This window comes from Eumetopias jubatus, unplaced genomic scaffold, assembly GCF_037043125.1.
Source record: "Eumetopias jubatus isolate StellerSeaLion01/CBP00866 unplaced genomic scaffold, mEumJub1_p1.0 scaffold_4, whole genome shotgun sequence".
Lineage (NCBI taxonomy): Eukaryota > Metazoa > Chordata > Mammalia > Carnivora > Otariidae > Eumetopias > Eumetopias jubatus.
In genome coordinates, this window is record NW_028274810.1 from 22920707 (window position 1) to 22938672 (window position 17966).

At 34.8% G+C, this 17966-nt stretch overlaps 1 protein-coding gene across 1 annotated transcript in view; it reads left to right on the top strand.

Moving 5' to 3' along the window:
• The window catches only part of SASS6 (SAS-6 centriolar assembly protein), a 51191-nt gene that overhangs the window by 18272 nt on the left and 14953 nt on the right, over nucleotides 1-17966 (top strand). Inside the window, exons 8-14 of the mRNA XM_028101946.2 lie at nucleotides 2597-2788; nucleotides 5945-6139; nucleotides 6248-6337; nucleotides 6412-6591; nucleotides 6963-7044; nucleotides 7957-8093; nucleotides 10448-10576. Coding sequence (XP_027957747.1) covers nucleotides 2597-2788; nucleotides 5945-6139; nucleotides 6248-6337; nucleotides 6412-6591; nucleotides 6963-7044; nucleotides 7957-8093; nucleotides 10448-10576 — 1005 coding nt within the window. The remainder of the gene's footprint in view (nucleotides 1-2596; nucleotides 2789-5944; nucleotides 6140-6247; nucleotides 6338-6411; nucleotides 6592-6962; nucleotides 7045-7956; nucleotides 8094-10447; nucleotides 10577-17966) is intronic.

Here is a 17966-nt window from a genome sequence, read left to right on the forward strand (position 1 = left end):
AACAGGCTTATCGTTTGCTTTTTATTTCCCTCTGACTTCTTTCCTTTTTTTTTTTTTTACAGTTCTTACTAAATATGCCTAGAGATTTTATAGTTTTTTGCTGTATAAATTGGACCATCTATGTCCGAGCATTGTGATTAATTTTGATTGTTGTTGTGCATTAATGTCGTATTCATTAATTGTACATTATATTTACAGATTCTGATAGTTTTAGAACTGATTGTCTTAGGTTTTTCAGGTAAATATATAATGTATAAAAATGGTAATTTATGTTTTTTGTTTTTAAGATTAGTGTCTTTTTTTTCTTGTACAGAAAAATGCCAAATAGTGAATCCTTTCCTCGTTCTATTCTTTTTTTGGTAAATAACTTAAAATATCTCATCTTTAAGAATCATGTTTGCTCTGCATTGGAGAAAGTTTTCTTTTGTTCTATGTCCTGAGAGTTAAAGAGTGCTAAGTCAGGTGTGATTTTGGGGGATTTAATCAAATAATCATGTCATTTTTTCCACTTTTATCTATTGTAATGATAATGGATTTTATTTTATTTATTTTTAGAGAGAGAGCTTGTGCATGTGGGGAGGGGGGTGGTAGTGGAAGGGGCAGAGGGAGAGGGAGAGAGAATCTCAAGCAGGCTCCATGCCCAGTGCAGAGCCTGATGCAGGGCTCGATCTCATGACCCTGAGATCATGACCTGAGCTGAAATCAAGAGTCAGACACTTAACTGACTGAGCCACCCAGGTGCCCTATAGGCAGAGATTTGAAAATTTTAGTGTGTATCAGAATCACCTGCAGTGAACAGAGTAGAAAATGTAAATGTTGAGTCCTATCCCTCATACTTCTTTCTTTTTTTTAAACAAAAACTCCAAAATACTAATGATCAAGAGGATAAAACCAGTCCTTTTTTATTGCCTTTATTGCCTTCAGTGTGTTTGATTACCTTCTTCAACAGTTACATTAGCATCTTTTCCAGTTTACTCTTTATTCTTCTTGATTGCTCCTTCAGTGTTTTCTTCCCACGTTGCATTTTCAGTCTTTTGTGGACTTTTTCTGTTTTTCTCTTTTGTTCCCTTCTCCCCTCCTTTCCATTTTTCAAAAAATGAGAGAATTTTAAAGTAATTATGTAAAATTCCCCAAGTATTTTATGAGGGAGACATTCCCCTGTTCTTGTAATAATTTTTAAATAGGTACAACTTTTTTGGAATGCAGTTTTGGAACTATATCAAGTTTTGTATTTGTTTATTTTTTTGGCTTCTTTCTTTTTAACTAGGCTCCACAGCCAAGATGGAGCTAAACTGACTGAGTCACCTAGGTGCCCCTGTTCACATTTTTTGACCTATAATTGATCATAAGGAAATAATCTGAATTTTGGATGTATGTCTGTATACAAAAGCAATCATAGTTTTGTTTCTAATTGTGAAAAATTGGAAAGTCCATGTCCATAGTAATACAGGGCTTAAATGAATTACAGTATATCCATGGAATGGAATAATGTGCAGCTATTAAAGTGTTTACAGAGTTTTTTTATGGTATGAAAAGGTACAAATGCAGGGCTCAGTTGGTTAAACGTCTGACTCTTGATTTTGGCTCAGGTCTTGATCTCAGGGTCATGGGATTGACCCCCGCGTTGGGCTCTGCACTCAGCAGAGTCTGCTTGTCCCTCTACCTCTGCTCCTCCTCCTCCCGCTCTATCTCCAAAATAAATAAATAAAATCTTAAAAAGAAAAGGTACAAATGCTAAGGAATAAAAAGCATGATTAAGTTGTATAAATGGCTTGATCTTAATTAGTTAAACTTAAATATGTATATTGTATGCATACGAGTGATGTCAGTATAAATATATTAGGAATATATATTCCCCAAATAAATATATTACAAATATTCCTAAATATTTAGAGTGATTCCTTGGATGAGATTATTGGTTATTTGTAATTTCTTTCTTTGGGCATTTAAGAGTATGTATAACTTTCATAATCAGAAAAATGTACTTTATTTTTGAAAGGTATTTAGGATTTGATAGTGTTCATCAATAGAAATGATAAACATAGACTTGTGGTATGATTCAGACAGGCACCAGAGATTAAACAATTATAACTGTTCAAATCTTATCATGGGTAAAATGTTGCTACTAAGTGTAAGACTGAGCTAATGAACAATTCCTTGTCAATTTTATAATTTTAGGGTTTTTTTATTATAAAAAATATACACTGTTATAAAAAACTGAAACAATATAATGGTATTTAAAATGAATACTGGAATTCCCTATGTACCTGCTCATTTTTTTTTAACACAAATAGGTTCACACTATTTTGTAGTTTTTTAACCTAATCATATATGATTCTTCCCTTAACTTGAAGACTATACTAAATATTTGAGGGTTTAAGAGAAGCAGAAACTAAGGGCAAGATCATAATGGTAAATTTGCCTTTGTTGACCTTTCTTCTTCATGAAATCCGTAATTGAAAATAGATCCTCTTTAAAACAGGGAAATTTTATAATCTTATAGAAGAATAAGACTTACTTTCTTCAAATCTTCCTGTATTTGTATTTGGGTTTTTTTTTGTTTGAATTTTGGGACTATATTTTTATTATATAATAGGCACAGGTACAGTACCAACAGCAGCATGAACAACAGAAAAAAGATGTAGAAATCCTCCATCAACGAAACATCCAGCAACTACAAAACAGATTATCTGAGTTGGAAGCCACTAATAAAGACCTAACCGAAAGGAAATATAAAGGAGACTCTACCATCAGAGAACTTAAAACAAAACTGTCTAGTGTTGAAGAGGTATTGAACTTCGGGTTTGTTTCCCCCACCCCCAATTTAAAATAACATTTTAGTTTGGTGACTTTATTACTTGTTTCTGTGCTTTGCAAGGATGTCTTGGTGATATTAGGGTAATCAGACATTGCAAAAAAAAAAAATTGAGAATCTAAAATCTGATGAAAAGGGATAATTCAAAATAGAACTGAGGTAAACTTGGTAACTGAGGTAAAAAAGTAAACTTTTTACTTAGGGTCTTGAGGAGGAACTCATTGACACAGCCTTTAGATTTTTCAGTGTACTTTTAATATCCACACAGTGCTGCATAGCTCAGCATATTCAGTCTTTTTTTTTTTTTTTTTTTTTAAAGATTTTATTCATTTATTTGAGAGCGAGAATGAGATAGAGAGCATGAGAGGGGGGGCGGGTCAGAGGGAGAAGCAGACTCCCTGCCAAGCAGGGAGCCCTATGTGGGACTCGATCCCGGGACTCCAGGATCATGACCTGAGCCGAAGGCAGTCGCTTAACCAACTGAGCCACCCAGGCGCCCTCAGCATATTCAGTCTTGACAGGACTGGTTCTTTCAACCTACTTAACATGTCAGACAACTATATGAAGTTGTGTCTAATAATAATAATGATATTAGTAATGATAATAGCTAAGGCATACTGAACATATGCTATGTGACAGGTGCTGTTTAACTGCTTTACATATATTAACCCATTTAATTCTTATAACCATTATTTTAAAGAAGGTACTATTATCCCCATTTTGCAGATGATGAACTAAGGCACAGAGAGGTTAAGTAACTTGCCCAAGGTCACATAGCCAGTAAGTGGAAGAGCAAGGATTGGAATCCTCTTATTTGCTTGTCTTTCGTCCTCCCTTTTTCAGGCAACAGAGACATTTTGAAAATCTTGCTATAGTGACACATTGTTGATTCTTTGGCCCTGATGATAGACTCCTTCCTAACATTATACATTATTGTCATGAATTAATCAGAAAACATAGATTTTGTTAAGTCTGTCATATTTAAATACAAAGATCACCAGTGTTACTCAAGCTTATGAGACTTCCCACTCCATTTCACCAGTCTCTTGTGCTTAGGAAACTCTAAAGCTTGACTGATTTTTATGTTCAGATCCTCAGTATTCTGCCTCAATAGGTGTTTTTAGTGCATCCTCCCTGCTCCCTTTACCTTTCATACCAGTTTGTAAAATACTGTAGCCTTCCTAGTACATTGGATAGTCATTATAATGCTATATGACTTCTTTTATCTTAGCCCTGAAATTGGCCACTTTAAAAACAGTGTGCTCCGTTATATCGGTTTTATATAATCTAGTCAAAATATTTCTTGCAAGATTTGCCTAAGACTTTAAAATTATGAGTCCTGGAAACTTTATTTAATTGTAGTATAGTCAACATACAGTGTTATATTAGCTTCAGGCGTCCAATATAGTGTTTTAACACTTCCATACAACACCTGCTGTTCTTGACAGGTGCACTCCTTAATCCCCATCACCTGTTTCACCCATCCCCTCTGGTAACCGTCAGTTTATTCTTAATAGTTAAGAGTCTGTTTCTTGGCTCTCTTTTTTTTCCCTTTGCTCATTTGTTTCTTAAATTCCATGTATGAGTGAAATCATATGGTATTTGTCTTTCTCTGACTGACTTATTTCACTTAGCATTATACTATGTAGCTCCATCCATGTTGTTGCACTGGGAACTTTTTTTTAAACCTCTGAGTATTGTTACCTAATCATGTTAAATTTACCTTTTAGGCATTAGTGCCCTAAAAATAATTGCTGCCATTTTTTATTTACTGTGTGCCAGGCATTATGCTAAGCAATTTGCATTATGGTTTTTATGAAGATTAAGCCAAGTAATTTATGAAGTGTTTGTTATTTCTGTTTTACAAATAAGGGAATGGAGATTTAGGGAGGTTAAATAATTCCTAATATTATACCAAAGAACCTAGATTTGTATTCAAGTCTGTCTGATAGCAGGGTCTGTTTCTAAAACCAGTATGGCATAATACTATAAAATTATCTTGTAAAGTTTTGTTAAAAATGAAAATTATCTAGGAATACTATATCCTGGACTTGTGTATACTGGCAGTATTTGGTTAGTATTAGCTGACTGGGAAGTAATCTGTACCAGATTTTTAAAAATCTGTTTTTGATTAACAATTATATTTGCTTGGTTTTGTTTTAAAAGAGTGAACCAAGAGGAAATCCAGAAGTGTTAACATATTTGTTGAAATGGAAAGATATTTATAATATATAAAGAAGGTTGATTATAAAACTGCACAGTATGAGCAGTTTTTAAAAAATCGGTATATATAGATAGAGCAAAATGTTAATTGTGGATCATGGTTGTCACCCTTGGCTACCCTTAGAATCCACCGCAAAGCTCTTTTTGTTTTGTTTTGTTTTGTTTTTAAACATTTTATTTCTTTATTTATTTGACAGAGACACAGTGAGAGAGGGAACACAAGCAGGGGGAGTGGGAGAGGGAGAAGCAGGCTTCCCGTGGAGCAGGGAGCCCGATGCAGGGCTTGATTCCAGGACCCTGGGACCATGACCTGAGCCGAAGGCAGATGCTTAAGGACTGAGCCACCCAGGCGCCCCTCCATTGCAGAGCTCTTAAACTTCCTAGTGCCCAGGCCATACCTCATACTAACTATAAATAAGATTCTCTTGGGGATGGTACCAGGCATCAGTAGGTTTTTTAAAGCTCCCTAGGTGATTTCAGTATGCATACTAGCTTGAGAACCACTGCTTACATGGTAGAAAGATAGGCCTTTTTAATTATTTTATGTTTTTGAAATTCTATTATAATGGGCATTTACTACCCAAGTGATTTTTTTTGAAGTGTAAATTTCGAGATACCAGAAAATCCTTGTTACTCGTTTTTAAAAGTTGTAGTAATTTATTCATAAATCGGGATTATTTTCCCTGTTGTCATTGAATTAGATATTAGTGTATTTTACAATTATATTTCAAGTTTACGAGTTACATACACCTTTAGAGTGTATATCTATATCTTTAAAAAAAAAATCAGTACTAGAACTTTAAAATTATTGAAGCCTTTTTTTAAAATTTTAAACATCTTAATTATACATAACCAGAGCAGCCAACTTCTCTTTTTCATACTGCATCATTTTTTTTATTCCTCTAGGAGCTCCAGCGGGCTAAGCAAGAAGTCCTCTCTTTGCGAAGAGAGAATTCTACACTAGATGCCGAATGCCACGAAAAAGAAAAGCATATTAATCAGCTACAAACAAAAGTGGCTGTTTTAGAACAGGAAATCAAGGATAAGGACCAGCTTGTTTTAAGAACAAAAGAAGCATTTGATACAATCCAGGAACAAAAGGTCTATTTAAACATTTTTTTTAAAAATTGGTGATCACATTTACAAGTGATGCTTTTCTTAAACACAAACATCCTATTAACTATTCATGTTTTAAAAAATATGTATCAGGTTGCTTTAGAAGAGAATGGTGAGAAAAATCAGGTACAACTAGGAAAACTTGAAGCTACGATCCAATCATTATCAGCGGAACTTCTTAAGGTTTGTTTTTAAAAATAAAAGAATATTAAATTCTATTAGGTTAAGAGAGATATACAAATAAAGCTCTTTTACAGGCAAATGAAATTATCAAGAAGTTACAGGGGGATCTGAAAACTTTAATGGGTAAATTAAAACTGAAGAATACAGTAACTATTCAGCAAGAGAAACTCTTGGCTGAGAAGGAAGACAAATTACAAAAGGAACAAAAGGAATTACAAGATGTTGGACAGTCTCTCCGAATTAAAGAGCAAGAGGTAGTGAATATTTTATATTTTTGCATGTGTGACTATTTGCAAAGTATAACAAATTTTCTCAGATGTATTTCTAAAAATTTCTACTTTATTATATTAGAGAAGAGCTTTCACTTTTCTCCCCCCCCAAAAGAACATGACTAGCTGCAACAGAAGCTAACCTATTTCAATTTGAAAAGTTAGTTATCATGACTCAGATACCTTGAGCATTCATATTAATGTACAGTATATGTGTATATACATGTATACATATACAGTGTTACATAGATGAGCTATAATTCATTTATTTAATAGTAGTTAATAGTAATTAATTAATAGAAATACATTTAAGTATTTAGCCTTTATTATACTTATTATGAGGATTGACATTTCAGGTGTGCAAATTACAAGAACAGTTAGAAGCTACCGTTCAAAAGCTTGAAGAAAGCAAACAACTTCTAAAAAATAATGAAAAGTGTAAGTATTTTACCTTTTTATGTAAATGAGGTTTGCAATTGTGTTCTTAATCTGAAAATTTTATTTGAATTCATAAAAGTTTGGGTAAATCAAGATATTGCTACATCCAAATAATTTCGGTTTTAAATATATGGTCTTTGTGTCTTTGCTATAGTAACTTGTATATCAGCTGCCCTGTAAAACAGTTATCATTATAAAGAAAACCATATTACATGTGTCAGTAACCCAAAATTAAGTGTTGAAAATATTGACAATAGTTTAAATTCTTTGCTGATTAAAGTTCTTCACTACTTATTTTAATTTCTGTATTTATCTAATAGTAATAACATGAATTATTTGAAACTAAAATATAAGATTAAGCCTTTAACATTTTCTCAGTTTTTGTATTGGTTATCAGATAAGAGTGTGAACTTCAAATAAACTGTAAGATGTCATTCTAGAAATGAAAGCCTTCAAAGAGATCCTTGACTAGCAGAAATATATGTTTTGTTTTGTTTTGAAAGATTTTATTTATTTATTTGACAGAGAGAAAGACTGCTAGAGAGGGAACACAAGCAGGGGGAGTGGGAGAGGGAGAAGCAGGCTTCCCGCAGAGCAGGAGGCCCAATGTGGGGCTCGATCCCAGGATCCCGGGATCATGACCTGAGCCGAAGGCAGACGCTTAACCGACTGAGCCACCCAGGTGCCCCAGAAATATATGTTTCTGATAGTAATAGCATAAGGAGTTCTATGGCGGTTGTTAAAATAAGAATCTTTAATGACAAAAATTTAGGTGAACCTATATTCTCCTGTGATATAAGGTAGTTTTAAAGACTTAAAATTTTTTAAATGCCAATATAATTTTTAAATGTTTAAAGTTATTAGAAAAATAAAAATAGTCAAAATTCTTTACCTTGTTTTGTTTTATTTAAGTAATCACATGGCTAAATAAAGAACTAAATGAAAATCAGCTAGTGAGAAAGCAAGATGTATTGGGACCTTCTACCACTCCACCTGTACATTCTAGCAGCAACACAATCAGAAGTGGGATTTCTCCTAACTCTAATGTGGTAAGTTTTAAATTAAGATGTGAGTGGTCTGAGTAAATTACCTAAAACCAAAATATTCCCAGACTATGAGGAAGTCTCCATGACTTCAGGTGCTGGTCCTAATATGTCTTGAGTGAGGTAAAGGTTAAGTCCCACTTAGAAGTGAGACGTACGGATATACTTGCTCCTAACAAAGAGGCTGTATTTCAAAGGCACACTGCTTCTTAAAATTTAATTGGGTATATATGTTAACTAATAGAATTTAAATAAAAATTTGAAATAAAAATATGAAATAAAATTTAATTGGTTATAGAAATCATTCAGTAATAAGTAATGCCAAATGTGCTGAAGAAGGGAGTATTCTGGGAGCCTTAAGAAGGGAGAACAAAGTTTGGGCTCAAGTTTGGAACTATGATAGGAGCCTAAACTGAATTCTATTTGAGAAAGAAAAAAAGAGAAATGTCCTTTTATCAGTCAGCTCTAGATTCTAGAAGGAATTAGTTATGATATCTAAGCTCTCTAGCTCCTAGGACCAGGGCTTTTGCTTTCTCCTCGCAAGAAATTAGGAGAAAATGAAGAGCAGCTCCTTACATATGGGAGCTGGCTTGGTACTATCAGCAAGGCCCTGGTGTTGCGAGGAGAGCTAGGTACTCACAGCTAGGCTTTGGGGCTCTACTGTTGAACATACGTAATTTCACCGAATATCAACATCAGGCAAGGCCTGTGACTGTGACAGATCAAGAAAAAAATAAGACCACCTCATAATCATTTCTGAACACAATTTTGAAAAAATGAACATTGCCAAACCACAAAACAGGCAAGCATCCTCCTATCCTGGCTAACATGATTGACTGCTCCTTCTTTACCAATTACAGTTTTGGCCTTAATACATTCCTCCCGACTTACCTGATAAGATTTATTTCAGATACTCAGTCATACAATTATCCCCATTTCCAGATAGCATCTGACCCACAACAAAGCCACACTTTATTAAACTGTCTCTTAAACCACCTAACACATATATGTCCTGTAAATAAGTCCCTTTTAACACCTGCATACTGTCCCACCCCTCTTACCAGGTTTCCCACAGTATGCAGTCTGCATTGTTTGCAAGGAACAATAAACCCACAGTGTACACCTATAGGTATGTTTCTGGTAGTCTTTGATTGAAGAGCATTGGCAGAAGATTTAAAATGCAAATAGCTAATTGAATTTTAAATCTATCCTACTAATTCAGATTGTACTTGATGTTTAAAAAAAGGAATAGATTTTTGCTAAATTGCAAAAAGGTGTGGAAAGAATCACATGGCTAAATTCCCAGTACTGAATTATAAACTTGAAAAAATATGACAGGCTTAACCTTCATGACTTAGGATAAATAGCTATGTAGAAGGTGTTTTTTGTCATGCAGCCAGTGATATATACAATTGCTTCTTAAGGTTTGTGTTTCAGTTGTTCTCTCATAAACTCTTTTCATGACATTTGTTAGTGGTGGTGCCACCATATTGAAAATTAGTGGCAAAGCAAATTGTATGAATTAGTTCATTTAAGAACACGTATCTTGGGGTGCCTGGGCTCAGTCGTTAAGCATTTCCTTTGGCTTGGGTCATGATCCCAGGGTCCTGGTATCAAGCCCCCTGTCAGGATCCCTGCTCAGTGGGAAGCCTGCTTCTCCTTCTCCCCCTCCCCCTACTTGTGTTCCTGCTCTCACTGTCTCTCTCTCTGTCAAATAAATAAATAAAATCTTTTTTTTTTTTTTTTTTAAGATTTATTTATTTGACAGATGCAGCAAGAGAGGGAACACAAGCAGGGGGAGTGGGAGAGGGAAAAGCAGGCCTCCCACCGAGCAGGGAGCCTGACGTGTTGCTTGATCCCAGGACCCTGGGATCATGACCAGGGCTGAAGGCAGACGTTTAATGACTGAGCCACCCAGATGCCCCTAAATAAATAAAATCTTAAAAAAAAAAATGAAACAAAAAAATATATATCTTGTTTTCATTCTGGCAGAAAATTATTTTTATATCTGATTGGTTTATTGATCTATGACTCCATCCTCCCTGAGCCCCCTTTTCAGGAATGGAAGACATACTATGTATAGGGAACCAAGATGGTTCAAAGAGGTCATTGTTTAAACTCAGTTCAAAGACAAGTCCAGTGGCTTATTTTGTTAAGCTTGCACATCCACTCTTTAGAAAGCTTAAAGTTATCCTAGGCTCATGCTATTATAATAAAGCAGAGTTTTGTGGTGTCATGATAAAATTGGCCTCTAAGATAGTGCTTTTAAGTATTATAACAGATGCTAGTGCCTCATGGATCAGTAAGTACTATTTAGAATTAATATCTCATCTTTAACCTTTTTATGTTTTCATTTTTAGGTTGATGGTAGACTGACTTACCCAACTTGTGGGATTGGTTATCCTGTCTCCTCTGCATTTGCATTCCAGAATACCTTTCCTCATCCTATGTCTACCAAAAATACCATCCACCCAATTTCAGGACCAAAGGTAGACAAATTAACTGATACTTTTTTGGGGGAAAATGTAGCAACGTATTAACAACAAATATTTTTTTGTTTTAAATCTTAGTCTTTAGTCAGTTGCTAAGTATTAGGTAATAGATAAATATATTACCAAGTATCTAGTTTATGCTTACAGGAAATTCTTTCTGTACTATATGGTATTTCTTGAGTCAGTATAATTTATAAAAAGCTGGACATCAGTCTGCTTAAATTTTATTTATTCCCATTCAACGTTTTATTCCATTTTTATTCATTCTCTCTTACAACTCTCAAACCTGACTAGCATTACTGACTTCATACTGCTGATGTATTAGCTCTGGTGACATTTTTGGATTCTATTGGCAAGATTTAAAGGTCTGATAAGGCAGACTTATAGCATATTCTAAAATGTAGTTTTGGTGATATTATCTTAAATAGCATAGGCCTAGCATTTCATCCAATGTGATTTATTTGCTAAGGCTTTTTTTTACCCCCTTGAGTTCATCATCATTCTTATTACTAATGTCTTAGGGGTATATATTGTTTTCACATGTATTATAATTTTACTTTCACAATAATTTCATCCGCCCAGAATAGCCACTGATTCTATTTTCATTCCTAATTTTAGGTGAAAATTGATTTTTTGGGGGTGCCTGGGTGGCTCAGTCAGTTAAGCGTCTGCCTTCAGTTCAGGTCATGGTTCCAGGGTCTTGGGATTGAGTCCCGCATTGGGCTCCCTGCTCAGTGGGGAGTCTGCTTCTCCCTCTCCCCCGCCCAGTGCTTTCTCTCACTATCTCTCTATTTCTCTCAAATAAATAAATAAAATCTTAAAAAAAAAAAAAAGAAAATTGATTTTTTGGTAAATCATAGAGACAAGTAAATGTTTTTGAAAAGAATTTTTTTTTAAGATTTATTTTAGAGCGAGAACATGCACATGAGGAGGGGAGGGGCAGAGGGAGAGGGAGAGAATCTTGACTGCCCCCTGAGCGTGGAGCCTGACTTGGGGCTCAGTCCCACGACCCTGAGATCATGACCTGAGCTGAAATCAAGAATCAGATTCTTAGCTGACTCAGGCACTGAGCCAGGTGTCCCTGAAAATAATATTTTGAACTGAGGACTTTGAAATTGCTATTATAACCCTTTATCAAATTAGTTTTGGGCTTCCTGAAAAATAAGCTGGCTGTGTTGCTTAGGCCTATGCTTCTTCTTAACTTTTTAAGCCTTTTTAACTATCATCTGAAGCTATTGATTTCTCAGTGAAATGAGTTTTTATGCTTAGACTATCATTATGTAAAGAGTATTTAGGTGCATTTAGCAGGCTTGAATTGTTTGTTAAAGAGCATTAGATATGTATATTCACAGGAGTACTATTTTTTTTTTTTTACAATGTTACCTAACTCTTGTACTGTTAACTTTATTTTTCCATATTTTATTTTAAAGTTTAAATTCCAGTATAATTAACATAGTATTATATTTCAGGTATACAAAGTAGTGATTCAACAGTTATATATATTATTCAGTGTTCATCAAGATAAGTGTACACTTAATACCCTTCACTGATTTCACCCATTCCCTCACCCACCTCTCCTCTGGTAACCGTCATTTGGTCTTCTATAGTTTGTTTTTTGGTTTGTCTCTCTCTTTTTCTTTCCCTTTGTTTGTTTTGTCTCTTAAATTACACATGTGAGTGAAATCATGTGGTATTTGTTTTTCTTTGACTTATTTCACATACTGTTTTACCTTACCTTCATCCACATGTTGTTGCAAATGGCAAGATTTCGTTCTTTTTTTTATGGCTGGGCAATATTACATTGTATATATATACCACGTTTTCTTGATCCGTCCATTTATCAGTGGACACTTGGGCTTCTTCCAGAATTTGGCTATTGTAAATAATGCTGCTATAAACGGGGGGTATATATATCTTTTCAAATTAGTGTTTTCTTATTCTTTGGGTAAATACCCAGTAGTGAAATTACTGAATCATATGGTATTCTATTTTTAATTTTTTGAGCAACCTCCATATTTTTACACAGTGGTTGCCTCAGTTTGCATTCGCACCAGCTGTGTGTGAGGGGTCCTTTTTCTCCACATCCTTGCCCACACTTCTTTCTTGAATACTGTGTTCCTTAATATCAATATCAATATACTCAAATGTGATTTCATCTTGGGATCAATTTTTTTGAGAAGTTTGATTGAATTGCTTTTTCATTTTATTTTTAAGTTTTTATTTTAATTCCAGTTAATGTGCAGTATTAGTAATTTTAGGTATAAAATATAATAATTTAGCAGTTCTATACATCACCTGGTGCTCATCACAAGTGCACTCCTTAATCCCCATCAACTATTCAACCCATCTCCCCACCTCCCTTCCTTCTGGTAACTCTCAGATTGTTCTCTACAATTAAAAGTCTGTTTCTTACTTTGACACACACACTTTCATTTTTTTCTTTGCTTGTTCTGTTTCTTAAATTCCACATATAAGTGAAATCATATGGTATTTGTCTTTCTCTGTCTGACATATATTTCACTTAGCATATTTTCTAGCTCCATCATGTTGTTGCAAATGGCAAGATTTCATTCTTTTTATGGCTGAATACTATTCCATTGTGATATATACCACATCTTTTTCCATTCGTCAACTCATGGATACTTGGACTGTTTCCCTATCTTGACTATTATAAATAATGCTGCTATAAACATAGGGATGCATGTATACCTTTGAATTAGTGTTTTTGTATTCGTTGGGTAAATAAATATCCAGTAGTACAATTGCTGGATCATAAGGTAGTTTTTTTTTAACTTTTTGAGGAACCTCCACACTGTTTTTCAAATTTTTTTTTTTTATTTCAAACATCTTTCCAGGAATATATATAATGTCCAAAGTGAGGACAAGAAATACTACACATACTTTCCAGATAGTTGCCTCATTTATAGGTCTAAATATGACTTAAAAGATTACCTTTATAGTTCTTCAAGAATTGGAGGAATCATTATAGCAAGGATGTTCCTAAACATAGGAAGACTTTCAGGGTTTCCTATATCACTGATCTCCATATCCTTTTGATTATGTAGCCCCGAAAATTAAAAAATCAAAAGAAAACATAAATACAACACGTTGAGCTTGAATCTCTAATGAATATTTATTTGTGAATTGTATGCATATACTATTCAACTACTGTATTATATACAATATAGTTTAGCTGTTAAGAAGGTGGAAACTGATGTTGGAATTTAAATGCTGCCTTTATCAAGGTGAATTGGGCCAGCCGCTGAAACACAAACAAAAAAGAAACCTCTAACTCTCATGCTTCAGTGCCTCCACTTGAAAATGAAGCGTAATTTTATCTACCTTACTGGATTATTGTGAGGGTTAGGTGAGTTAATACATTTGCTTAGAATAGTGCCTGGTATGTGATACGTGCTTCATTATGTTATCTATTAATATTAATAAAATATTCAAATATGTAAATTAAAGAGTAAATTGAAAATGTGTGTAAATATAAGATTTTCTTCTCCTACCTCAGTGTATGGTCATAATCACTGCCTACTTTGGAGACCACTGATCTAGATAGTCTTGTGCTAGCAGCTGTTGTGATTAAAACAGGCTATTTTAGGGGCGCCTGGGTGGCTCAGTCGTTTGGCTCAGGTCATGATCCCAGGGTTCTGGGATCAAGCCCCGCATTGTTCTCCCTGCTCTGCGGGGAGTCTGCTTCTCCCTCTCCCACTCCCCCTGCTTGTGTTCCCTCTCTCACTCTGTTTCTGTGTCAAATAAATAAATAAAATCTTTTAAATAAGTAAATAAAACAGGCTCTTTTTAGTTGAAGTAAAAATAAAATCATTTTATTTCATGATATTGAATCTGTGATATAACCGATGTCTTCAAATGTTACTGTTAAGATTTAGTACGTTCAAGTAGATGTTTAACTGTGAGGATGTAAAATTACCTGAGCTAAATTAAGCAAGAAACAAAATCATGCTGAAGGATATACAAAGGAGTATTTTGAAAGATTGTGCCATGTTATCAAGTAGAACAATTTATAATTTTAAAGCAAGATAGACAAAATAATTTCTCCTTTATTTGTGAAGACAGTAATAGCCAAGGATTCATTCATTCAATAAATATTTAATTGCAGTAGACACAGTAGTGAGCAAGACAAAGTCCTTGCCAATGTGGTGCTTATGTTTTGTGGTGAAAACCCCATTATGATTGCAAATTACATTATCTTTTACTAAACTATTATCAAAAAGAGGTTACTTGATGTCAAAGAAAATTCTTAGGATAAAATCACTGGAACAGTTTAATTTTTTTGAGAGAGAGAGACTTTGTGCCCGTGAGTGGGAGGGGGAGGGGTGGAGGGAGAGACAGAGAGAGAGATAATCTTACGCAGGCTTCATGTCAGCACCAGCCCAACCTGGGGGCTTGATCTCACAACCCCAAGATCATGACCTGAGCTGAAATCAAAGAGTTGGCCACTTAACCGATTGAGCCTCCAAGACACCCCTCGCTGAAACTTTAGAGTGATCAGATTTCATCCTGGAGATTATGATGTGAGGGATTTCTGTAATGAGAAAGTAGCTATCTTAGATCAGATGATCTTGATAATGTTTAGCCCACAATGTATATTCAGAGACATATTTTATCTAGAGATAGCATTCCTCAGTTTGATTAACCACTTCATTCACCAGATGGTTCTAAATTAATTTTTGCTTATTTTGTGTTAACTATTTTAAAAAATAATATATGAACATGGGAAGCTCCCAAATGTACAAGAGGATATACTGTCTCAATGTCCCTCCTGTGGTCCCTAGTTGTCTTCTCAGAGAAGATCACTGTTAGGATTTTCTTTTGATATATTCCAAAAATATTTAAAGTGTATACAGGGATGTATATATGTGTGTACATCTGTATGTATATTTGTATACATAAGGGTTTATGTATTTAAGCATAAATAGTACATGCCTACTGTTCTGTGCCTTACTTCAACAGTATTATGGAATAGGTCTATTTCCATGTATCAGAATGTTTTTGTTATTTAATGATTTCTTTGTATATGGATGTACTATAATTATTGCTGTGTTAATGGATGATCAGGTTGTTTTCAATCTAGGTATTCATACAGTGCTTCGGCAATTATATAATGGATTCATAACTCAGTAAGACAAAGAACCTAATTTAAAAATGGGAAAAAGAGGGGTGCCTGGGTGGCTCAGTCAGTTAAGCATCTGCTTTCGGCTCATGTCATGATCTCAGGGCCCTGGGATTGAGCCCTGCATTGGGCTCCCTGCTGGGCGGGGAGTCTGCTTCTCCCTCTCCCTCTGCTGCTCCCCCTGCTTGTGCTTCCCCTCTCCCTCTCTCTCTCTTTCTCTCTCTCTGTGTGTCAAATAAATAAGTAAATAAAGTTTTTTTTTTAATCCATGTAAATGTAATAGGAAAGATGAGAAAGTAGTGTTTTTGCTTCTAAGGTCTAGAAGAATAGAAGTATCCACTGATTTAGCATTGTGGAGCCAAAGTTACCTTTGACAAGTTGGCATTGTGGAAGAGGTGATAAAACCAACTCTCGGTAAATTGAAGTACAAATAGACATATATACACAAAAATAAATTCCAGGGGCACCGGCTGGCTCAGTCAGTAGCGTGTGCAACTCTTGATCTCAGGGTAGTGAGTTTGAGCCCTATGTTAGGCGTAGAGATTACATTAAAAAAAAAAAAAAATTCCCAGGTAGGTTAAAGATTGACATTTAAACAGCAAAACTTTATGACCTTTCAATCATTTCAAATAAGATACAAAAAAATACAAATGATCTGTTAAAAAATGGATAATTTGGGGTACATTTAAATGAAAAAATGCCTGTATATCAAACCAAGTGAGATGATAAGCCAGAGATTGAGAGAAGATATTTACATCACATATAACCACCAATGATGAATATCCAGAATGTTAAAGAACTTACACAATTCAATAAGAAAAATCTAAGCAGCACAACAGAAAAGTGAACAAGAGATATAAATGGGTAATTTATAGGAGAGAAACCTGAGTAGCCAATAAATATATTAAAAGATTTTAGGGGTGCCTGGGTGGCTCAGTGGGTTAAGTATCTGCCTTCAGCTCAGGTCATGATCTCCGGGTCTTGGGATCAGGCCCCATGTAGGGCTTGCTGCTCAGCAGGGAGCCTGCTTCTTCCTCTCCTGCTCCCCCTGCTTGTGCACACTCTTTCCTTCAAATAAATAAATAAAATCTATACAAAAATGAATTTAAAAATAAATAATAAATATGGGAATAAAATTCAGATATTTCATCAAAATAAATACACTGATGTCAAATAAGCACATGAAAAGATGCTCAACTACCTCAAGTATTTTCTTTTTTAATGTATTGTGAATGTAATTGTTTTATTAGTTACTTTCTTGGAATATTTATTGATGCTGTATAGAAATGTAACTGATTTTTGTATGTTGATCTTTTATCCTGAAAACTTGCTAAACTCATTGAACTCACTATTAATGGCTCTTTGTGCATTGATATGGTTATGTATTGTTTTTCTTTCAACAGTTAGGTATATTATGTTAACTTTGAAATATTATATCAGCTTTGCATTCTTAGGATAAAGTTCACTGAATTAAATGTTAAATCCAGTTGGTTGATTTTGTTTAGGTCCTCTGTGTCCTGTTGACTTTCTACTTGTATTATCAATTACTGAGAGGAATGTTGGTATCCAACTATTATTATAACTGTTTCTATCATTTTTTCCTGTTAATTCTATCAGTTTTAGCTTCACACCTTTAGAAGCTCTTTTTTTTTTTTTAAGTTTTTATTTATTTGACAGAGAGACAGCGAGAGAGGGAACACAAGCAGGGGGAGTGGGAGAGGGAGAAGCAGGTTTCCCGAGGAGCAGGGAGCCCGATGCGGGGCTCAATCCCAGGACCCTGGGATCATGACCTGAGCTCTGTCTTTTCTTCCTTTCTTAAATATTTTTTTCTGTTTTTCAGATATTATTTCTATTGATCTTCAAGTTTACTCTTTTTCTATAATCTCCATCCTGTTACAAAGCCCATCCAGTGAATTTTTTCCGTTCTTAAATTTTTTTTTTTTTTTAAAGATTTTATTTGTCAGAGAGAGACACACGTACAAGCAGGGGGAGTGGCAGGCAGAGGGAGAAGCAGGCTCCCCACCGAGCAAGGAGCCTGATGCCATACTCAATCCCAGGACCCTGGGATCAGGACCTGAGCCAAAGGCAGATGCTTAACCTACTGAGCCACCCACCCAAACGACCCTCCAGTCTTAAATTTTCATTTGTTTCTTTTTTATATTATCATTTTTACGAAGACTTGGGTTTTTTTACATTTATTTCAGTTGTGTTCACCTCTACTTCTTAGAACCTGACTATAATAGATGT